General features: G+C 41.6%; 1 protein-coding gene across 2 annotated transcripts in view; it reads left to right on the top strand.

Moving 5' to 3' along the window:
• LOC144756282 (uncharacterized) overlaps positions 1-25,019 on the top strand; it is a 444,819-nt gene that overhangs the window by 229,123 nt on the left and 190,677 nt on the right. For both annotated transcript variants that reach the window (XM_078645943.1, XM_078645942.1), the window contains exons 11-14: positions 359-411; positions 9,809-9,936; positions 10,476-10,531; positions 11,435-11,530. In XM_078645943.1, the coding sequence (XP_078502069.1) occupies positions 359-411; positions 9,809-9,936; positions 10,476-10,531; positions 11,435-11,530 (333 nt within the window). The remainder of the gene's footprint in view (positions 1-358; positions 412-9,808; positions 9,937-10,475; positions 10,532-11,434; positions 11,531-25,019) is intronic.

Genomic DNA, 25,019 nt, shown 5'->3' with positions numbered 1-25,019 from the left:
CAACTTCACATATTAGATTACCAACTTCTTTGGCTCAGTGGTAGAAGAAAAAGAAATGTTGATATTACTATGTATTTTTCCATAAAATCAAGATACTGACAACCTGTCTCTTCCAGCTGTCCTTTATGTTATTGCTTTCCTAATCGATATGACCATACAGCTTTATCAATATCAAGACCATTCAGGAGCTGATACAGAGAGCACTAAGTGGCCCATTAGGCTTCTGTGTGTTTTATACTTTGGTATCATTGGTGAGAATATGAACCATTGCAGTGATCACCCAAGAAAAGGCAACTGCTTCTAATGGTCTGAAAAAGGCTCATATTAATAATTGATCTATTATTTGTTCCCTCTTCAGCATCTCATTGCGACGCCGCCCACCACATAGTGGATCCCTTGGACCCTTCTAAGGTAAGCAGTGCTGGGTTTCTTTGTACCAATGCACATAAAAGCCACTCCGAAACTGCAATCAGGCAGTACGTATAGCCTATTGACTCTGTGTATAAAATTGACAAATTTCACATGGTGGCAAGTTCCCCACAGTGCTCTGTCTGGGGAGAGCTCCTCTGTAATCACTAACTCAGCATGGTCTGCTAAAGGCAAAAGGCGGCGCATTGTCAATCAAAAGGAGATAATCAGCCTCAATCAGAATGACAATGGGCCTGCCTTCAGTCTGTGAGAGCTCAGGGAGGGGCTGCTGCAGACTCTGAAGTTCAACAGAGAAGTGCGAGCCGCCCATGAAAGCTGAAATAAAAAGTTATCGTTTTTAAGTTGGACTATTCTTGCCATCCCGGGATGCTTTTTTGAAAGAAAGAAGTAGTGGAATGGGCTGAAATAATTTTTAAAAGTAGGGGCACGCCGTGCCCTTCCAATCCCGCCCACTTCTACCACTGCATATAGGTGGCATTTAATAATATTTAAATTTCAACTGATCCATATGTCTCACATCACTTCTTTAACATCTACTTAATGCACCAAGAATCATATTAATATTGAGGTGTCGAAACATACCATTCTTGCAATAAAAACATTGTTTAATGGAGTGTGCCCTCCAGCAAGGAAACTGATGACGTATTAGTAAGGTATTTTGGGATGTATTGAGACTCTTACTCTGCTAGTAATACCTTGAGTAGTTGCCTTCTCAACGCAAGGTTATGTGCTGCAGTAAACATGTGTAGTGTGGTGTTGGAAAATTCGCATTTGAAGTTGTCCTTTTCGTTGAGTGATGTGAATAGTATAGTTGTCTTGGAGATGGGATACTCAGCAAAGTATTTGGGAGTCAGTGGTACTTTTTCTGAGCTCCTCTGCCTCTTTCACTGCATCTGCAGGCATCTCTTTCTGTATTCTGATCCAAATATAGTGTTAGTGTATGAGAGCGAATGCTGCTATCTCAGCCACGTTCTCTATCCCCTCTCCACTGTGCGAGTGCACTTGTAAGGCTCATCTGTTCGTACTTGCTACTTCCCTGTCCTGAGTGATGACTCAAACAGCCCTGCATCCAGAAGTCTGTTAATCGTCCAATTGCTTGAAAGACCCTACTGGATGAATGATCCCGGGACCATCGCCCAGAGAGTACTTAGAGAACATTTTAGGAGCCTCTCTAGTATATTTAGATCCATTAGACCTTTCTTAGGCCATTAGAGCAAATAGGTGCTTACTTCAACATTAGACATGTGACCGAACTGAGTGCCACCATCAGAAGTGGAGACAGCATACAAGGAGCCCTTCCCTGGGGTTTGGACCTAGAGTGGGGAAATAATAAATCATCCAATTTGGGGGTTGTTAAAACAACGTTGCAGTAACCTCATGCTGATGGAGTCTCTTCTGAAATATTTTCATGAAGATTCTGCTATGAAGAAAATCTACAAATGGATACTGACTGTAAAAGGAGTTGCAGAAGGCAGATTCCATCTAGGAGCACTGAGCTCCAGGCACTGTGGTCACAAACTGCATCTCTTGAAGCTGTGTGTACAGGCATATGCGGATGAAGAACCCGAGTTATAAAGTCCTAAACATGCTATCAGACCAGTCCCCTGGGGTCAGCATAACTCAAGGATTGCTTGGCAATTCTTATGACAAGAACTGCCTCTAACCCTCAAAATGCAATCAACAGGTACCACTGCGACTCACTAAAATTCCAAGTACCTCCTTTTTTGGTGTTGCTTTAGCGGAGGTTACAAACATGAACAGTCAAGCGCTCTGATACCAAATATCTTTGGGTCTAGTTCGCGCTATATCAAACTCTAAAAAGATAAAAAGACTTACTCTTGGCGGTTGGTGTGTTGTAAAATATCAGATTTAGACAGCACAGGCATCACTCACAATAAGCATACTGTCCAAGCAGTCTTTTGTCTTAGAAAAAGAAATAGGATTTTTACTGTCTCCAAGGAAAAATCCTCAATGACTTCAAGAAGTTCTTATGACATTCATTAATATTCTGAAGCAGTACTCTATTGCCGTTTTTTGGTTAAGTGCAGGTGTCAGCTCCCTGAATGTGCCTGTGGACCAGTTAGATCCAAGGTTTTAGTCCTTGTTGATCTGCGCCTCACAGCTCCATAGAAGCTAAGAATTGACACTACATTTCTTAACACATACTGTTTGGAAGTGGTCGCTCTGTCTGGCACCACTGGCTGTGTGGTGAAAGGAACTGTAGTTTGGCCGGGTGCTCGGATGAACAATCACTAATGGATAAAAAGATGCAGTGAAGATGCACAGTGGAGGCACACACAGCAGGCAGGGATCTCACAACACTTGAAGAAATGATAAGCATTGTAGCAAATTGAGGGGCCTGGTAAATGGCTCAACATTGTTTAAAGAAATCTGTACCAATACAGATATATAGGGTTCAGGAACACAGGCTGAATAGAGTTATCTGTGTAAAATGGAAAAGCGGTTATGCAGCAAATACAGAGTCATCATAATTATGTATAAAAGAGCAGTTGTGTGTCACATGCAGTTACGCATAATTCAGAGAGCAATCAACAACAGATGGAACAACAAATTGTGTGCAAATGCAGCGGTGCCGGCACTTGGGCCCTACAGATTGTTGGGACAGGAATGTCAACTGCATGGTACACTGGCATGTAGCGCTGTCCTGAGCGTCTGTATCTAGCATCCTGTCTTTTGTTTGTGGCCCTGGATTCACACTAATCGAGCAGGTTTGCGTAGGTCAAAGCCTATATCTGACTATGCGAGGTCCAGGACTTGTCCTCTGACCTGAAAGAAACACCATGTGTACCCTCATAGTGGACAGAGCACTAATGTCCCTGTCTTGGGTGGTGGTGGTGGCAACATTTGGAGTTTGTGATCTCACATAGTTCACCAGACCTTGTTATCTGGGTGTTGATGAGAGTGTGGCCTACTGACCTCTCCTGTGTAAAGTTCAACCATAATGTGATAACCCAGAACCATGTCTTTGCATCATGTGTGTATGTCTAGGCCATGTTTATAATAATACCAGCATTTGTAAAGCGTACAGCTACCTCCGAAAAGGTGTCCCGGCGCTGGGGGCTGTCGGGAGGATTAAGTGAGCTATTGCCCAGAGTCACGAGGTGCTGGGCAAACCTGCCGCAGGCACCGGGGATCGAACCTTGGGTCCCCGTGTTCTGGAGTCAGCCGCTGTGGCCGCTGCACCACTTTACTATGCGTGTAGCACATATGCAATAATAGTGAAGTGAGCAGGATGGAGAAATGTATCTTTATCAACACAATAAACATGCTGCTAGCAAGGGACTGGCGATTTTTTTGTTCCCAGCACTGCCATTTGGTAAATGGTAGAGGTGAAGGGTGTGGCTGGAATTTCTGTTGTTCAAGTTGTGGAGGTTTCTCTATCAGGACTGGCCTTTTCTCTAACCCTGATTACTACTTCAGAGAAGCTGATTACAGCCATCTTCAGAAACCTGACATTTCATTGTGCCTATGCTGGAGGTGCTCCACTATGGAGACCTCCTCAGTGCTACTTGCTGGGAGGAGCATCACTTTACTCAAATGCTATGTTTGGCGAGCAGCCTGAAAACGACTGTTGGAAAGTGGGTTATTGGTAGGGGTAAGTATGCACCTACCACTAGTATAAGGCCACCAACACATTATAGGGGCCAGTAAAGGTCTCAATTGATTAGCCCTTTGCTCAACCCTTGGTAGCTGACAACAAGCAGTCAGGCCTAACGTAGGAGACAGGAGTGTAACGCATTTGAAAATACAAATACATCACATAAGTAAGACACAAGACACAATAAAAATCCCACATCAATTTATGAAAATAGGAAATATTTGTATGAACAAATAGACACCAAAAATGACAAAAATCCATTGTAGGGAACCGGAGATATGACTTTTGCAAAGATTAACCACGTTCTAGTGCTTAAAAACGTATAGTGCCACTCTGGGACATCTAGCTGCACTTGACCGGGACAAAGTCAAAGTTTAAGGCCAACTGTGATGTAACGCGCACTGTTACTTGGGAGTATCCTGGCGCGGTGGAACCCTGGTCGGATACACTAAGCAGGAGACCCTAGTCAAAATGTTACCTGCACATTTATAAACTTTTTCTTCTGATGGCGCTCGACCCTCCACAGCAGGCCAGATTCAGAGAGGGTCCACCGGCTTGCATTTCTGTGAGACCCTGTCAAATCCTGGAAGTCTTGAGATCCGGAGCTTTCAGAAGTGCAAACTCGAAATCCTGTCTGGGTGGCGGTTGAAGGTAGTCGGTTTAACTCTCGCTGTTGGGTCGGTCACCTCATGGAGCTTTTTCACATAAGTTCTCCAAAGTTCTCAAAACGTCAGGAGGTGTTTCCTGAAGGTCTCCTTGTAAATTCAAAGTGTCCAATCCTAAAGGTCTGGAATCTCCTAGATGGTCTCTGAGATGTCTGGACCACAATTCCCACATTGCACCTAACCAAATCCTTAAAAGCCCACTGGACGCACTGCAGGATGGGGACTCTTAGAGATTATGCAGGTGGGTTCACTTAACCTGTAGCTTGCTGGGAGTCCACTCCTTAATCCTTCTTGAAGCAAGACACAGCCCCATGGCTGTATTATCAGATTGTATTTGTATTTGTATTTCCATTTATAGAGCTCAATTATCACCAACAGGTCTCTAAGCGCTATCAGAAGGAGAGACTAGCCTACAGGCGCTAACGGGGAAGGTGTTAACAAGAACCCCAGGCTTCTAGGCAAAGAACCGTTTTTAACTTCTTCCTAAAAGGAAGAAGGGCGCGCTCTTTGCGCAATGTCTCTGGTAGTTTATCCCACAAAGGGGGGATGGCGATGGAAAAGGCTCTACCCCCTTTGGAGACAAGCCTGAAACGGTGACACTTCAGTAAGCAGGCCTCTGAGGACCGGAGCGCCCGATTCGGAATGTAAAGTGCTCGGGTGTTTTTAACATACAGGGGGGCTTGACCATAGATGGCCTTGTGCGTAATGCAGAGACCTTTAAACTTGGTTCTCTGCTTTACTGGGAGCCAGTGCAGGTGTTGGAGGAGAGAGGTGGCATGGGCTCCTCTGGGCAATTTGAAAATCAACCGAGCAGCATCGTTCATGGTAACCTGAAGTCTGGCAAGTAACTTCTCTGGAAACCCAATGTATAGGGCATTGTCGTAATCAAGGCGAGAAATTATCATTGCCGACACAATCAGTCTGAGAGTAGAGAAGCTCAAAAGGGGAGCCAGCTTCCGAAGCTGGCTTATCAGGCCGGCACAGGTTCCCACTACTGCGGACACCTGTTGAGTCATGGACAGGTCGGCATCTACCTTAATTACCAGGCTCTTCACAACCGTAGCCGGGACTGGGTCAACGCCCAGTTCCTGGGGCCAGAAGAGGTTGCTCCACGGATTAGAGACAGTGGTAATGGCCAAGACCTCCGTCTTGTCCGGATTGATTTTTAAGGAGTTGGCCGTCATCCAGTTGGTGATAAATTTAAGAATATTCTGTGTCTTAGCAGCAGGTGCAGTCATGTAGAGTACAGGCCTGCAAATCCAGATTTCAGCAAGACAGTGCTTCTTTTCCTTATAGTTTCTGGCATCAGATTTGAGAGACTATGCAGCTCTCACGTATTTATTCAGTGTTCTGGGATGACAAGCAACAGGCAATCTCTGTTCAATGAGATGCTGGGTGCCACCCAGAGGCATGACAACTTATTTCGAAGTGTGGTATCTTCTTGTCCCACAAAGCACTGCACTTCCAAAACCCAACATGGATGATTTATCTCAAGAGAAGTAACAGCTGGCTAAACCAACCCACAGTGGGCTTATTTACTTTTGCTCTCCTCCCCCTGATCTTTGCATAGTCCTCTCCTAAGCATGCCATATGACTGTGGCACAGAATGAGGGCGTAGGTACGCCTGGCATTCCTTACTGATCTGCTCTCTCTTTGAGCTCAGTTTGATTTACCCAGCCCCCACTTTATGACCTATCCTCCTCAGCTTCAGAGCTCTCTCCATCAGATAACCCCTGCTCCAGCCAAGCCACTTATCACCTAATCAAAGAAGCCTGGCTAAGCCTGTTAAGAGTGACCAATCAGCAGAGACCACTAGAAGGCTGGATTTTGGCTCACAGAAGAGAAAGTTCTACAATGTATTTATTTTTACTTTATTTTCTGAGTTTTATATCGCGCTAGCTGGACCCGAGGGTATCAGAGCGCTTCACAACATATACAATAATGTGCAGATAGGCGATACAGGTAGTTGGTAGAACAAGGGGATTCTGGCCAGGAGATGAACAAACACTCGAGGGAAGGCGCAAAAGGGGGAGGAGGGTGCAGGTTAAACCAGGCGAGCATCAGAGCGGACTCATTGTTCAATCCGGGTGGCAGACCCAGAAGAAAAAGAAAAAAAAATAAAGTTTTCTTGTTCCGAGTCAGTGTCTTCAGTCTCCCGGTTAGAGGTACGGGGAGCACCGGCAGAGGTACTTCCTTGTCTCTTATCGGATTAGTCTAGAGCGTCGAGGAAGAGGACTTTGAGTAGCTTCTTGAATTTTGGAAACGAGAGGGTGATTCTTATGTGGGGGGGTATGGTGTTCCAGATTTTGGGGGCGTTTCCAGCGAATGATTTGGCTGCTGTTTTTTGCTTATGAGTTTTCAGCGGGGATGAGTAGTAGAGTGTTGGAGCTCCTGAGGTTTCTGACCTGGCTAGCCCTTTTGAGTTTGTTGGCCAAGTATTCTGGTTTACCAGTGTGCAGGGCTTCGTGTGTGAGGCAGGCTGTTCTGAAGCTGGCTCGCAACTTGATGGGGAGCCATTTAAGTTCTCTGAGAGCGGGAGAGATGTGTTCAAATTCTCCCTACAACTTCTCTTCTATACTAGTTATAAATTCAGCAGTGGCTAGTTGTTGATTTATCGATACCAATCTTTTAAGTTCTTGAATGATATTTACTCCTTTCCTAGCAATAGGTATACCTAAATAAGATATTGCAAATGTAGCCTCTGGAGCTACGTATCTGCAGTGAGTAAAAATGAAATAGGCAGTTTTTCCCTCACCAGGGCATATAAAACATCTTTTATAAGGTCCCCTGCTTATAATTACATGGCCATCCACCCCAGGGATATATTAGGCATTGGGAATGCCTAATATATCAAAATATGGTAGATTATCACTTTTAAAGTACCCATACTACCAAAGTTGAATTTATATACGATTCACAATCTACAAAGCCAGGTTTCCGTTAATGACAGCAGGTACTCAGCAGTGCACATATGCAAGTGCAGGAAATCTGCTGGGCCTCTAAACTTCCATGCCATATTATATACTAGGGACTTTTAGGTAGTTTGAATTCCCTAGCACTATTAAATACTAGGGACTTGTAGGGGCTGCCCAAACCAATTGTGACAACTTACTTTTAAAGACAGGCTGTAAGGTAGGACTGCCTTTAGAAGAACACAGAAGCGCACACATGCAAGTGCAGGGAATCTGCTGGGCCTCTAAATCTCCATGCCCACTTGTACACTAGGGACATATAGGTATATTGGACCCCCTGGCCCTATTATGTACAAGGGACTTATAGGGTCTGTCAATGCCAATTGTAAGTGTACCCTATTGCATGTACCTTTTTAAACATAGCACTGGCCCTGGGCCTAGTTAGCAGAGTCAAGGGCACAGTCAGAGTCAGTTACTACCAGTATCATTCAGCAAAAAATGGGGTGAACAGGGTGAAAGGATGACCTTCTAACAAAGGCACTTAAAATAGAACCACCGGAACAGGTACTAAAGTTTAACACATTGGATCCACACCACCTGTCCAGAAAATGTGCATTTTCTGGAAATTTGTATTTTCTGTCTGGTCACTGCCTCTACATGGGTGAGCAGGGATTCTTGTGTGAAAGAGTGAACACTGGACGAGCTCCAAGGGTTGACATATCCAATTCTGGGTGAAGCTGGCCCACTCCAATTGACCAGTGAAATTGAACGTCTTCCCCAAACGTTTGGGAAAAAGCAATGACCACAAGGGACATCTTTCATTTCTGTATGCCACATTTCCATGGCAACAACATTTTAAATCAATTAATTCTCCATGTACATTGAACATCAGAGAGTCCATACCATTCAGTACAAAGCTCAGGATGCATGGGTTTACTTTTTACTGCAAGAGCTGTGTACCAATATCTTCCTGTTAAAAATTTATTGGAGCAGGTATGTCACAAGCCTGTTCATAGGCTGACCTGCTGGCGATGGTTTAGCCAAGTTCCATGAGCAACGAAAGTACTCACCTCCTACCTTTAGAATAAGTATTGTAAGCCAGACAGTTGCACTTGGTGGGAGAACTTAAGGATCAGTTCAAGGTGGACATGTAGAGAAAGGAGAGACAACGCACCTTGAATTCACTAACTTAATGGAGCATCCTGTAGAAGTAGGATCTCTATAAATTAAGGGGAGACACAACAAGGGGCCCCCATGCTATAAGTTTACCACACACTCTACATTTAGCTACACAATCAGTGAGGGAGAATAAGGAGGCCAGTTATGACCTACTATATGAATTTACCAGGGAGCACCAAAGGACAGTCTTCCTGCTTTAATTACTGTAATCCACTGCCATCAAGTGCTAGTAGAGTGATAGACCTCTCATGAGAGCTGCAGCCACTCACAACAAAATGAGTACCACTGGGTGGACACCAAATACTTGAGGCAGTCTAGGATCAGTTGTCAAACAGCATTTCAGAATCATCTAGAGGACTTACCAAGTGACTTGTGGGTCCAGTCTCATACTAGGTCAGACAGAGCATGTGACATGTGGTCACTGCACCAGGAACTGTGTCCCAGAGGAGTAGTGAAGAATTGTGGAGTTGACTACAGCATAACTGATCAAGGGATCCAGTTGGTTGGTCATGGTGCAAGCTACTCACAAAACTAGCTCTGTGGAAAAGAAGTGCAGCTAAGTGATCTGAGGAATCTGGAGGAAAGGGTAAAGGACATATCAGTAGTAAATTAGGCAGTCCTTTTGCCCTGTGCCAACACCTGATCATACGCCCTGAGAGCTAGCAAGTTCTGTAAACATCTGCCATTCCATTGATTCCATCCTGTCCTGCATGCTGCTCTAAAGTTATCACGTTATGTTACCATGTGCCATTCTGCGGAGCAGATCTCGTCCTAGCGGTGGGTAGTTCTGTAACCTTGTGCTGATAAGTAATGGGTAGTTTATACAAAGACTGTTGTTTCTCTGTGCAATTCCACTGAGCTCAATTCCCATTACATTGCAAATGCTATGTATTCCTGTGATAATCTAGAGGTAGTGGGGAAAGGATCTGAACCATGGGGACAATTGGGAGAAATTTCCGTTCCTCAAGACAGACTATCATTTTCAGGTTATCTTTATTCTGTAGATCACTGGAAAATGGCAACTGGTGGGAAAGGCCACCATGGACTCAGACGCAAAACACCATGAAGAGCCTGATTGGATGAATCTTTCCTGGGATGGGGAAAAGCTCAAAATTGAAGAAGGTAGCGACACGTAAGTTCAAGCCAAAAATGTGCATCGCATTAAAAGGAAATGCTTCCTAATACACTTGCACTTATTTGCTCTGTCTTCTTTTACCCAAACCAGTACTGAACTCTTAGCTGTTCGAAAGGTTAGATGTGGTCCAGTGGGTAATCTGAGAAACTAACTAGTGTTGTGTGAAAGTATGGTTCAGTCTCCAGGATGTAATTTGGTTTAAGGCTTTGCCCGATCAGTTAATGAATATGTTGTTGGTTATCTCTTGGGCTTGGTTTAAGTTTTGAACACATTATTTGATTGTGGTAAATCACTGTATCCAAATGTCAAAGAAAACAAAATAAATGACTAGTTCATTGGAAACTACATTTCAGTGAATTTTAGGTTCTGTAAAATCCTGCCAAAAGCCGAAGTACATAAACAGTAAGCAGGTTCAAGCGGACATTGGCTACCAACAACTATTTGCAGTACCACTGTTAGGTGCTATAACGTTGTTATTTTACTATGGGTTGGTTGGTGTGGCCTAGTAAGTTGTCTCTTCTTTTTATTTCATGCAGGCTTCATTTGAGTGTGAGAGAAGTGAAGGTTACAGGATCTAAGATTTTTGACAACGGTGAGTGAGCTTTGGGTATCCCACATACATCAAACCAAGAGGAAATTTTTATAGATTTTCAGCTTCAAGAGATCACATTCACTGAAACCGGAAGAGAGTCCTCTCGTGAATGCGGCTTCATGCGACCCTCGCTCACTGACATCAAGACAAAATTGTTTATGCAATTTTGTATTACTCGGCTCCGTGAGTCCCACACCCACTGACACCCAGATGACATCTTCCAGAACCGCATCTTGATTAGTCCTGCACTCACACATGTCAAGATAAGATCTCTAAGAGATATCTCAGATATGCTGCTTTGTGGGTCCACACTCACTGATATCAAATGAGGCGTCACAAAAATGGGTTTTCATGGGCCATAAACTCACTAATAACTAAGTACACTCTCGGGAGTACAGCAACATGAGTCCAGCAGTGAGCTCTCTTCTACAATGTAGGATTGTTAGAGCCATACTCACTGACACCAAGATTAGCTGTCCATTGCTACAATGCCATTGCTGCCTCACTCACTGAGAACAGGCTAGCTCTCCTCTACTACAACTTCAAGGGACACCAACTTGAGCTTTTTCAGTGTTGCAGCATCATGTGTCTAACACTCACTGAGAGCAGGATGGCCCTTTTTAGTAGAGCAGTGTCATATGTCCAACAATCCCGATATCGAGCTTAGCTCTACTATACTACACCAGCCTAAGTCCCAGACTCCCTGATGCCAAATGTAGCGCCTCAACACTAGATCTTAATGGGTCTCGCACTCACTGAGTTCATGCTGACCATGTTTTTTTGTAATAATGCTGTGAAATCTGTATTCGAGACAGGTACCGTGTCTGTGCTTCTGTAGTCATTGTTTGTTGTGTCTTCTTTGCATAAACTATCTGATTTCATGAGATCATTGTTCTCTTTTAGAAACCGGTGCTGATATTATGCTCATCCCAACTTGCAAGGACTGCATGCTCATGAAATCTGTAATGCCCAATAAGAAGATTGAACTCCACTTCTTAAGTAAGTGTAACGGCAAGCAGAAACTCGGCTTAGAAATATCAGTGTGTACATTTGCAAAGTCTCATGGCACGAGCTGGTACATCACCAGTGCCTGTTCATTCTAAAGATTAGCAACTAACTGCTTAAGGTTGACATCCGTATCCCTACCAATCCCTCTTCTCAAAGGCTTCCATCCTGGTTTACTTTGAGTACATGCGCCTACTGTAGGAGGGGCAGTCGTACAATTATGCCAAAATCATCGGATTCTGTATCTCAGTAGGCAGCAAAACAGTAGAGGATGGAAACGTTTGAGTCAATCAATTGAAAATGGGGTCCAACAGTATACAATATAGACTGGAGCCCACATCATCAAAACCCACCTCAAAAATGGCACTACTGGCAGAAACGCTAGGTCACATTTCCACGGAACAGGAACACAACTCCAAACAGGTTTCGTCTTTTTCATATCGCAACCAAGAGGTTTAGCATGAGCCCTTGGGCACAGGCTCGATTCTTGAGCATGCCACTGAAACACATCTGTAATGAGTTTGTGCCATTTTTTAAAACGTGTATAGATAGCCCATAACTGAGCACCCACAATGTGCTCAGTTATGGGGCTCGGTGGTTTTCATACTCCTTCAGACCAGCAACAGCCGCATGTGCTTAAAATATAAGTCCTAAAGAAGGCTTGCTTAAATTGAGAACATCCTCATAATGTGTTTTTTTCGATTAATGAATATCTTCAATTAATTTTTCAAATAAATTCATATGAGTCAATACGTTTCAGAATAGATCGAATATTGTTACATATGCTACAATTCCAATACGTTTCAGAAAACATAGCTTCCTTCTTCATGGGAAAAGGCTGTAACAATTCATATATTGAATCTATCACAGATATAGGCTCAATAATATGGCTGCAAAAACAATATTACACAACTATTTTCAATAATACGTGATGCACTAGAGGTCACATAACTGAAAAGTGAATATCAGGCATCAGATTCATAAAATGTACATATGTAATAAATAAGTCCCAACAAATGACCAGTAATACATTACAATAAATCAACATATCACGGTTATCAAACAAAAATAAACGCTGTCAGCCTCAGACTCGCATACTGGCAGTGTTGTCTGGTATTATAAACCAGAATCAATTCCTGTCTGGCGTGTAGTATCCAAGATGTATCGTACTTTAAAATCCATATTGCTGCCAGCACAGAAGTCTCTCATTTAATTGATTTTCATACACTACATGAGATCAGCAGTCTAGTCTTTTTTTTTGTTTGTGTTCAAAATGATTTTATTGAATTTGTTCAGAGAAAGACACAAAAAGACAAAACAGAAAAATATATGCCATATCAGTAATAGTACAAGTAAGGAATCAAGAACAATTACAAACAATAGTCATAAAAAAGTGCAATACAGTAAGCAATAATCAATCAAAGGAAAAACCAAAGTCAAGGGAGGGAAGAGGGGGGAGGAGGGAAGGGAGTAGAACATTTCATAGCATAATAAAGTTAAAAAAATTAGAGTTACCAGTAACATAGTAGAAATAATTAGAGCAATACATAGGTAAAGCAGTTAACAATAAATAACATGAGTCACAACATTAAATATGAATCAATAGGGGACCAAAAAGATTGATAATAAATAGAATTATGATGAACACCTTGTAACGACAATTGAGCACCTCTTCTTGTAAAGATAATCCATGACCACCAAGCATGAACTGAAAGAGAAGAAGCATCCTTCCAACAGAAGGTAATAGATTTTAACGCAGCTGAAACCAAAAAATTAAATAACTTTGCCTCCGCATCTTCAAGCGGGTGAGTCAAAACAACTGATTTGCAAATTAATAATTTGTAAGAGAGCAGATCATTAATAGGCAAAATTTTCAATATTACATGCCAAACTTCGGACCAAAAGTTCATAATAACAGGACAATCAAATAACATGTGACGCAAAGATCCAGGACTCAATTTACAATGCCAACAGAGATTAGATGGTAATAAACGAGCATGAAATAAACGTGATGGAGTCCATAGGGAGTTAAACAAAATATATGCATTAGTTTGATAAAGTGAAACTGGTAACCAACCAGAAATACTATTGGTCCAAATTAATGACCAAGAGTCAACAGAAAGGGAAATGGAAAGTTCAGCATTCCAAAAAGTGGAAATTACATCAATGTTGGTGCCCATTGAAGAGGAAAGTTTTTTATAAAATACAGAAACTGCTTTATTAGATGTAGAAACAGTATTAAGGTAAATTATAAAAATCAGCTGAACAAGTAGATGGAATACCATCTGGGAAGGAATCTAAAATAGAGTTACACAAAAATTGGTATTTAAGCAAATCAGACTGTGGCAAGCTAAAGTGTAACTGGAGTTGAACAAAGGGAATAAAAGCACCATCAGAAAAAACATCTTTGAGGTAAAGAATACCTTTGGCAATCCACGAGGACCAAAAAGTGACATTTCTATTTAATTTTATTAGAGCACTGTGCCATAGTGATAAATGTACCGCAGAAAGTAGGGGAGAGGCAAAATTAGAATCCAAATCATTAAAAATCAATCTGGATGATTTGATTATGGACGAGTAATGAACAACCTTAGAGGCATGAGACATGGTTAACAGGGAGGGTAATGGGAAAGGTTTTACAAGTGATTGTTCGATATAAAACCAGATAGGAGGCTTAATAAGAGGTGAGGTATTAAACCACAACAAACTTTGTTTTAAAATAAAGGCCTTATGGTACAAATAAAAATCAGGGAGGGCAAATCCTGCTTGACATTTAGGCAGTTTCAATTTTTTATAAGCAATACGAGGAGGTTTATTATTCCAAAGAAATTTGGACAACAGTTTATCAATATCTTTATAAAATGTAAGTGGAAATTGAGTGGGAATCATAGCAAGAGAATAAAATATTTTCGGGGCAAGATTCATTTTAATAGATTCCATTCTCCCCCACCAGGAGAAGGGGAGACCATTTAGAAGTTTTACATATTGATATATAAAATCATAATTCAGTTTTAATGTATCATGTAAGGAGGATGAAAACAAAATGCCAAGGTACTTCAACTTACTTTTTTGCCAAATAATATAAGGTGATGGTAACATATCGGGAGTACAAAGCACATTCAAGGGGAAAAATTCAGTTTTGCTAACATTCAATTTATACCCTGATACAGTTGAATATTTCTTAATAATGTCAAGGAAAACCGGAACAGAAGAAATAGGATTACTGATAAACAATAACACATCATCAGCATATGCTAAAGTTTTAACAGTAACATCTTTGATGGTAATACCCTGAATATCTTCACACCTACGTATGTAATTAAGAAAAGGCTCTATTCCTAGTAAAAATAAAAGAGGGGAGAGTGGACATCCCTGTCGTGTGCCTCTAAAAAGGGGAAATTGAGGAGAAATTTGACCATTAATAAACAATCGGGCAGTGGGAGCAAAATATAAAGCCAAAACCATACGAATAAAAGAGGGACCAAAATTGAAAGACAATAAAGTTTTAAATAAAAACTGCCAATGAATTTTATCAAAGGCTTTTTCTGCGTCCAAAGCCATAACACCTGCAGGGACAAAAAGTGTGGAACTCTGCTCAATGACATGTAATAATGTTCTAGGGTTATTAGCGGAATATCTATTTTTCATAAAACCAGATTGATCTGAATGAATAATAGAATGGAGGACAGGGGCTAATCTAGAGGCAAGGATTTTGGCATAAAGTTTACAATCTTGGTTTATTAAAGATATGGGACGGTAATTAGAGACCAGGGTGGGGTCTTTATCAGGTTTAGGGAGGACAATAATTAAGGCTTCCAAAAAAGAGCCCGAAATGGTGCCTGAAGAACCAAAATGGGAAAAAAAGTTGGAATAAATGAGGTAACAAATGAGGTTGGAATTCTTTATAAAATTCAGCAGGGATGCCATCAGGACCTGGAGATTTATTCTTTCGGAGCAATTTGATGGCATTCAGAATTTCATCTGTAGTAATATGTGACTCTAACCCAAGTCTATCTGAAGGAGAAATGTGAGGTAAATGACATGTAGTTAAAAAAGAATCAATTAAGGAGGTATCACAAAAATCTGGTTTGCTATATAAGTTGGAATAAAAGTCTAAAAATTCCTGAACAATATCATTATGGGAGAGTGCAATTTTACCCTGAGGGCTCCGAATGGAAGTAATTTGTGTTTTATGTCTTTTAATACTTAAATAATTTGCGAGGAGTTTCCCAGACCTATTGGAATTAAAGCAAAATTTGGCATTGGATTTAGAGAGTTGTATCCCAGCCCTAGTACTAAGAATAGTGTTAAATTCATATCTAAGTTTTTGCAATTTAATTTTATATTGAGGGTCGTTGGAAGTAATAAATAAACGTTCAAATTTCGCTATTTGTTTCTCTAGAAGTTTAATGTTGGAGTTAAAATGTTTATTCTCATGAGCCATAATTGAAATTGTAGCACCTCTAATGTAGGCTTTAAACGCGTCCCATCTATTTACTAGAGATGTAGAGTCTTCAGGGTTGAACAAAAAGTTATCTTGAATCGCCTGTAATAATTTAGGTTTATGAGTATCATTAAGGACAATGCCAGCATTCATACGCCATCTAGTTTGCTTAGCAAAGGTGGACGAGACATTCAAAACAAAAGAAATCAGGGCATGGTCTGAAATGTCAATAGTACCAATAACAGGATTAGTTGCAGATTGAATAAGAGAAGGGGAAAGTAAAAAATAATCAATTCTGGAATGGGAATTATGAGGGTTGGAGAAAAAAGAAAAATATTTATCAGTGGGAAAGTGTAGTCTCCAAAAGTCGGCTAATTTGGTGGTATGAAGAAAAGCTTTAAAGGCATGGAAAACCTTGGTTGGTCGAAATCGAGAGGTAGATAGCCTATCCAACAGTGGGTCAACAATAACATTAAAATCCCCTCCAACAATCAATGGAACTTTTCCTAACTTTAAAACTTCGGTAGTAATAGTAGCCCAAAATACGGGATCATCAGCTGTAGGGCCGTAAATATTAAACAAAAAGAAAATAGAGTCATGAATTTTGATTTTGACTATAAGATATCTCCCTTCAGAATCTGAAATCTTACTGAGAATTTGGCAATGTAGTCTCTTAGCAAAGAAAATAGCGACCCCATTATTTTTACCTTTGGCAGGTGAGGAAATAATAGTATCTACCCATTTTTTATTCATGTACTGTAGAAACTTATCCTCAACATGTGTCTCTTGAACAAAACAAATATCAGCTTTAGAGCTACCTAGGTAATCTAGAATTTTCGTACGTTTCATTGGATGTCTCATACCCTTAACATTAAGAGAAACTATTTTAATATTATGAATATTAGCCATCAGGACTTAGAAGGAAGGAGAAAATGGAATCAGAACAAGAAGAAGGAAGAAATAGCCATGTGAAAGAAGTAACTCTATATAGAGAATATGAAAGGGGAGAACAGAAAAGAAAGAGAAAGGAACAAACAAGAAACATAAATAAGGACAAGGAAACGCACACCCGTTCCACAAGTATGGCCAGGAACCGTTGAAGCCCGTGAGTATAAGAATATGCAAAGATGTGGCAAGTGAAGTCAGACTAGACGAACTCAAGTGTTAGGATCATGAGTATCCATAGATGGAGAAGCTTGCTAATCAAGAAACAGCCGAAGATCTTCAGGACGTTGAAAAGATTTGGAGATATTGTCTTTCCATACACGCATCGTAGAAGGATCAAAAAGTCCATAGTTAAATCCAAGGTGTCTCAGCTGTGGACGAAAGGCAGAAAACTGTTTACGAATAGCAACAGTTTCTTTGGCAAAGTCCTGGTGAATTAAGATTTTGGTTCCATTCACCAATAATGAAGGGATTTCTCTTGCAGCCTTCCGGATGAGAACCAGATGATGATGACGCAGGACCTTGAATATCATTTGCCTGGGTTTGGTATGTCTAGGATTCCGATGTGAAGAGACTCTGTGGGCTTTATCGATCTCAAATTTTTCTGTGAATTTAATATTCAAAAGGCCCGGTAGAAGAGATTCAAGATATAAACGACAGTTTGTCCCCTCAACTTCTTCAGGCAAATTAAAAATACGAAGGTTGTATTGCCTATTACGATTTTCCATGTCCAACAGTTGAGTATGCATTGGAACTATTTTGGTCAATAAAGGCGTGAAAGCGTCAAGTTTATTTTTATTATCCTGAATTGTAATGGCATTGTCAGAAATTTTCATTGACATAGAGGCCATATCTTTACGGACATTTTTGACTTCTGAGGCAATAGTATCAGTATTTAAGCGTAATGCTTTAATTTCCTCCAAAATTAGAGTAAGAGAAGGTTCTGAAGACTCAACCATCTTAGACTTGGTTGGAGGAGGAGAAACCTGCTGCTTCCTTTTATTAGTAGTGGAATTTTTAGAATCCATTCTGAGGTGATAAAAGTCTCAACAATATGTAAAGAATGATAAAGACAAGCAAACAGCCTCAAAAAGTGAGAAAAATTATGTAATTATTGAAGAAACACCAAAAATCTCCTCAAAACAACAGGTGCAGCAGCTAAATTAGACTGTAGGCGTGGCTAGGTCCAAGCCAGGCTCTGTCATAAAAGTTACTCCGCCCCCAAGCACTCAGAACCGGCGATACCTGCAGGAAAGGTTGGGAGCAGGAACCATGGAGCCACAAATCGCACTTCCGCCGAAGGAAATCGACCAAAGGTCACTCCACAGGTCGAAAACACCATGAGCAGGTAAGCGCTGGCATGTCCGCCGACTTTCTGACACAAAAATCGGCGTTTTTAATAGATTCGGACTGAGGGAGTTACGGAGCTCCGGTGGCGGCGGCCATCTTGATTCAGCAGTCTAGTCTTTTAAGTAGTGGCCGTTTTGGGTGTATTTAAAAGTATTATATTAAAATTATTAGACGCATTGAAAACTATTATCTGTTGTGTATACTGAACATTCCTATATGATTATTTCAAGACATCTTTCCTTTGTTGATGTAACTCTTCTTTATACTAAAAATCCTTACATCAAATGAAGCACATGTAATTTATGTGATTATCTCTTACTTTGGAGGAAACACTTGACCATTCTTCAATCCAGTGTATTTCTAATGCTTCAACAGATTTGTATTTTGTGGTCACCTCCTGTAGACAAGGATGGTATTTGGTAAATTAATTGAAATTTAAGTTAAATCAGTGAATGATTCTATGCCCCTACAGAAAGTGTTACAGATGAAATAGGACTTCTGTTGTGTATGTTTGATCTGTGCTTAATACATTTGTTTTTTACCGGATCGTTTTGTCTGACCTACAGAAAGCTTCAGCTCGGCCACTGGATTGTACAGATAATGTACTTTGATTCACAAGTCAGGTAGTGCTCAATGAAGTATTGTTCCAGTATACAGATGAAGTATGGTCTAATTGAACTACATGTGTATATTTTTCACGTTTGAAACGTGAGACACAGACCTCTGAGGAGGGGAGTTTCTATAGATCTAGCCAATCTCTAATGATATTCACTTCTATAATGTGAACTAAAGATATTGATGAATCAAAAAGTATACTTTGAGAATTCCTTCAGGTTTAAGTGAACCTACGTAAGGACCTTTGCATTCAGCACATTTGACTGCTGCAGGAGAGAACAGCCTCTAACAATGTATTTGCTGAACACAGGTTAGAAGCATCATTGGCATGAATGTTTTAGTCTTTGAGTATGAGAGATCAATTACCATTACTCATTCAGGCCTCCCAGAAAACCCTTGATAGGTTATCTATGTAAGTGAGCTCCTCCAGTCCCATCCATATGATGTTATCTTTTAGATTGGCCCATTATTCTGTCATGCTTTGAAGTATAAAAGGATACATCATGCAGAATATTGAAAAAATGCACAAATCGCACCTAAAACATGCATTGGAAATGCGATCAGTCTTGCATTTGTTTGTGTTAGAGCTGTTGGCATTGTAAATGGCAATGACTTTTACGTATGTGTTATGGAGTGCGTGTGTGGTGTTTATGTAATTATTTGGGCTGGATTGGATTAGTTAGTTGTGGAATTGTGTGGTGTGGTATTATGTGGTGGTGTCACAGGGATTCTGCTCATACACAGAACTGTGCATAGAGATTTGGAACCTCAGTAAATTAGGGTGTACCAAAACTCACCTTAGTATCCAAAATCCCCTACCAGTCTAGCAATCCGTGTCTCATTGGTTCTTCCATACCCCAATGATTAGACAACCCAGAATATGAAACTTAGAACACCTCAGGAAACATGGAACACATGAACACTCTTTCGTTATACTCTCATAACAGTTCAAACCGAGGAGTAAATGAAGACACGTGCAAGTTTGAAATATTTATTTCTAATGCTGTGTTCTCAGGAGCAGTATCTTAGCTAATACAAGCAGACATATTATAAGAAACAAGGTTATCAGCATAGTTACTATTCCATAAAATACAAAGGGAGAAAGCATGTTAAAATGCTAAAGGGAAGAAGGCTAAATTGCACCTAAATCTTACCCTCCCTTGCTAGTATATTATATTATATCTACAGAAGGTCTCTTGGGATTACACGGGCGGCCCCATCCCTCTGGTCTTAGTAGAAAGGGATCACATCATTTTCTACACCAGCTCTCTGCAAGCGAATGTTCTCCAAAGTGTGTTTGAGCAGTGCATTATTAAACGCGCCAAAATCAGATGTGCCCACAGCTGCATATGTGTTATGTCTAGAACGTGCGCTGATCAGACCGAACAACAACCACTGTGTTGAAATAACCTTGAAGCCCTCGGCACGCACTGTTCAGACAAAGCTTACCAAGCAAGGCTGTTACTATAGGAAAACATATTATTCTCGTGTAAAGCAAAATATTCTACTAGACTCTAAACATTTATAATATTGTGTGCCGTTTGCAAAAGCAGCAGCAAAGACAAAATGGTGTTTAAACTTCTAATAAGCTCATGCTAATTTACCACAGTGTAAAGGCAAGGCCCATCTCCATGACACCCTCCCTTGATCCGAGCACGGATAAGATAAGATAAAGTAAAGGGCAAATTTGGAAAGCAGAGTTCAAAAACAACAGTCAGAACCAGTCTCAAATTGACACAGGGGGGAAAAACCGGGAACCCAAAAAAATGTTTACTGTTAAAATCTAGTTCAGTAAATGTAGCCATGGACATAGTGAAGCCAATAGGTGTGGGCAGAAAAAAACTATTTTGAAGCTAAGAAAAAAATAAAAAAATATCCGATGTCCAATATGTGACCTCAGTCATGGAAGAGAGAGAAGCGGTGACACATCTGAATCCAACAATGAATATGCAAAATATGCAGCAACAGCCTCCAATAGGAAGTCACTATTCTCATCTGAAAACATTTCAGCCATCCAATTCAGCAAAGGGAAAGAACATACATGTTCCTCAATTACCGGAGCCTCTACCACCATCAGAGGACAACTCGGTGGGTTTTCAATGAAGCTGTGTGCCAAGAAATCTTGCGCCACTGCGAAAACATTGCAATGACCCAGGACTTCATGCGTTGCTGCTAAGGCCATAATCCCTCCGCCAGAACAAAGCAAGTCATGAGCAACTAAAGGGCTCAAAGGCTGATCATAATCTGCATTGGGAGACACCGTATTGCAGAGACACAAATCCAGGGCCCAGTCGAAATCGCAACTAAGGCAATGAAAGACAGGCTGGACGCATGTAAAGAAGGAAAATCAAAACGATAATCCATAAGCCGCACTCAAGGTAGCAAGAGGCAGCGTTCCATAGTACTCAAGCATTCGATTGCGGAGCATCACCAGTCGTGACAGTTCTCCTTGCAACACAGGACGTGTATCCATTTTGAAATAAACAAAACAGCAGAAGAACGCCTGCAGCCAGAGCCAGCATTAAGGGAAATCCACCAAACAGGCTGGAAAGAAATCGAACGAAAAAATGCCGGGAACACACCAAATATAGTCTGAAAAGAAGTCACAAGGCCACTGCTTACAACTTTAAAAAAGTGAGCCATCCCTGTGGTGGAGGATGCATTAAAGATAGTGTGAATTAACTCACCGAAATGCAAGGGCAAATCAGTATTTAATAAGCATGCACCTCTGTGCGGGTGTTTGCCACGTGAAGGACGAATGTCTCACGAGCAGATGTGAGGGCAACTTCTTTCTGTGACAATAGAGCTCTTATGCGACTCATCTTGTTGAACTCTGATTTCAAGGTTGGAATCGTGGGCCAGATGGAAACATCAAGCTTCCCATGCGGAGGAGGCTACATTACATTTTTACAGCAAACCACACGCTCACTGACGGTTACGACATAAGGAATTTTTGCTACTAACCCACAACATGCCTCATTATTTAAAAGTAAATAACTCCTGTTTGCCAGTAAAGTGAATGTGGGGACGAAAGCAGGCACTGGTGTACCTTTTAAAATACAGGCTAAATTCGGCACGTTTTGGTTACAAGAGCCATGCAATTGGATATTCCTACATATTAATGAGTGTTTCAGTGCAATCTTCACCATTTAAATAAACTTCCTTACCCTCCGTAAGGCATCTATAGGTAAATGGAAGCGACCGAGATAAACAGTGCCTAGAGGCTTGTATCTACCAATGGCATAGTACTTCATACATGCCTCGAACTTGAATAGAGGAAACGGGAGAGTTATTTACCCGTGGGTAAGCCACGTTGCCGAACTGGCTTCAGCCACTGAAAATGGTAAAGGTTCCAACTTCTCAATGTGTAACATGGAAAAAGTTGCATCTTTCATTGACATTAAACGCTGCTTGTCAGTCAAATTAAACGGGGCCAATAAAGATGAGGTGTTCATGTAATGCCATGGCACCTTGCCAGCTTTCAAGGTTTGCAACGTCCATGCAAACTGCATAATGGAACGCAATTGATTCTGACCATGATATAAAACAGACACTTCATCCTGCACAATATCAACAACAGATGATACAATATTATCTAACGTGTAAATGCGGGAAGAGAGAGTGTTAATGCTGTTATCAACTGCTAGCACTTTTTCTAAATTAGCCTGATCTATAGCTCTAATGCGGGTAGCCGCCTCAATCTGGGACAGTTTCAAAACTTCGTTGTAAATAGCATATATCCATATCTTACATCTACCGGAAGCCGGGCCTTTCACAAAATCATTAAGATCAACATCGTCAGTCAGTTTAGATAAATGCAGCTTAACTGACGCCAAAGTGGAATGTTTGAGCCAACTCTGACATAATTTACCTACAGAATAGGTAGTCACAGAATGGCCACTTTCAAAACGGGGATCCACCCTGACCTGTGTATAGCCAGGAGCTAAACCCGGAAATCGATGCTGGCAAGAATCAGCACTTTTGTGCCAGAGCAACCAACCCTTGGGATCCAAACTGGATATGTTAAAGGAAGAATTCAGCAACAGAGCTTGTAACTCTCTGATCGAAAATTTAGTGGCATTATTCCAACCGGAATATTCGAGGATCACCTCCTCTCCTCTCGGAGCTGCGAGAACAAAAGGTGGGGGCCAGTCAGCCTCCACTAACAAAATGTCATAGGGAGTTGTAAGATTTTCCCAAATTACCTCTTTTATGGTACCTAATATGTCACCTTTGATCAAAAGGACAATGTCATAAAGTCTATCAGGGGGAGCTACTCTGGTATCAGCTGTCTCCACAACAACATATTGATCAGTCGATGTCACCTTCAGTAGTGGACGCAGGGCCTCTCGCACAATGGTAATCTCGCCGCGCTGTCCAGCAGGGTCAGAGCCCATGTCAGATTCCGAAACTGTGTTCTCACTATCTGTGGCATATCTTGCTGTTAAAGCGGCAATTTTCTTTTTCGGAAACTGGGGTCTCTTCTGTTAAGAATCGTCCTGCTTGCCTTTTCCGTCTTTCGGGCGGGGCTGGTCGCGAGTCTGCGGGCCACCCCTACCTCTTCCGCCGCCTCTACCACCGGACGATGAGGCCGATGTGTCCTGTAAAGAACGAGAAGAGCATTGATCAGGAACCTGAAACCTATCAGGCGACTTAATCGTAGTGCGGTCGCGCAAATCATATTCGCGCTCAGTAGACCCAGGCACAGGTGACTGGGGTCGGGACTCCTGTTTCTGCTGTTGTTTCCCCTTATTTTTATTTCTGTTCCAATTCGTCTTTGGAGCTCAGGGCTGAACGTCTGTTTCAGACTTTGCACCCTGGTTTTGCTTTTTATCTTCAGCAGTAAAGGGCTTGACACCTAAACTATTAAGGCCAATGGTTTTATAGGCAGCCGTAATAATTCTTGGTAACTGGTGGGGTTTTTCAGCATTAGCCACCTGAAAGTTCACCGCATCACCCTTCACATTAGAAAGGACAAGCTCGGCTACTACATCAAATGTGCCAACGAGTCTCATTCCCAATTCAACCGCAGCCTCAGGTCCATGTTCGTCCTGAACACATTTAATGACCGTAGGAAGGGCAGCAATTGATGGAGTGCCGAAGCACCTCGTGTATACTGCCGCAAAAATTCTCCCCCATGATTTACATTCACCGGCTTCTGGTACCAAGTCTTTGGGTAAACTAATTGTAAGAATCCTGTATTTTTCAACGGGAGTCGAATTAGGAAATACTGCTTCCAGCTGGTCAAACTTCTCGGCAAGCCAAAAAGGTATATCATCCTTATCTTGGGGACGCCTGCCCATAACTGCATTGACCATAACAGGACTCAGCTTCATTCCTGCTGGTCCAGCTGAAAGGGCCGCAACACCAGGGGCCCCACCTTGTAAATTGCGGGTAATATATTGAACTAGGGCCCGAATAACACTACAAGAAGAGTTATACAGGACCCGTAATTCAGCAACGGCAACTTACCCCGAACGAGGGTGCGGGGTGAATCCACCCAAAACCGGCCAAGAAGCGCCTGGAATGGACAAAGGACCCAATCTAGCAGCCGTTACCACGTGGGGAAGGGCGCCATCAAACCAAACTCGGTACTGCCATGCCGAAATCGGAATCTCCTGTGTCCTATAAGGAACATAGGGCCAGATGAAGGTCGGCAAATACCGGTCGGTAATGGGCGACTTCGGCCGTTACCGACCGTTATTTGCTAATGGAGATGTAGGGGCCTTAAAACATACAGAATCGGTATATTTACCGATTCTGTAAAATAACGAATCGGTAAATTTACCGAATCGGTAAATCCAGATGTAGGTGGCACTGAAAACAGTGCCACGGGCCATTACCGATTCGTTAATTACCATGTAATTCTATTGCATGGTAAATAACGAATACCTGTGTCACATGGCACACAAGACAAAATCAGGGGTGCAACAGGGTGTCAAAGTGACACCCTGTCACCCTTGCAAAATCAGTAATTTTACCGAATCGGTATTTACCGATTCGGTAATTGCCATTGATTCCTATGGGCCTGTAGGCCCATAGGAATCAATGGCAATTACCGAATCGGTAAATACCGATTCGGTAATTACCGAATCATACAGATTCGGTAAAAATTACCGAATTTTTACC

The sequence above is a fragment of the Lissotriton helveticus genome, chromosome 5_1 (assembly GCF_964261635.1).
Source record: "Lissotriton helveticus chromosome 5_1, aLisHel1.1, whole genome shotgun sequence".
Taxonomy (NCBI): Eukaryota; Metazoa; Chordata; class Amphibia; order Caudata; family Salamandridae; genus Lissotriton; species Lissotriton helveticus.
Note: the sequence above shows the minus strand (reverse complement) of the source record. Positions and strands in the feature narration are given on the sequence as shown.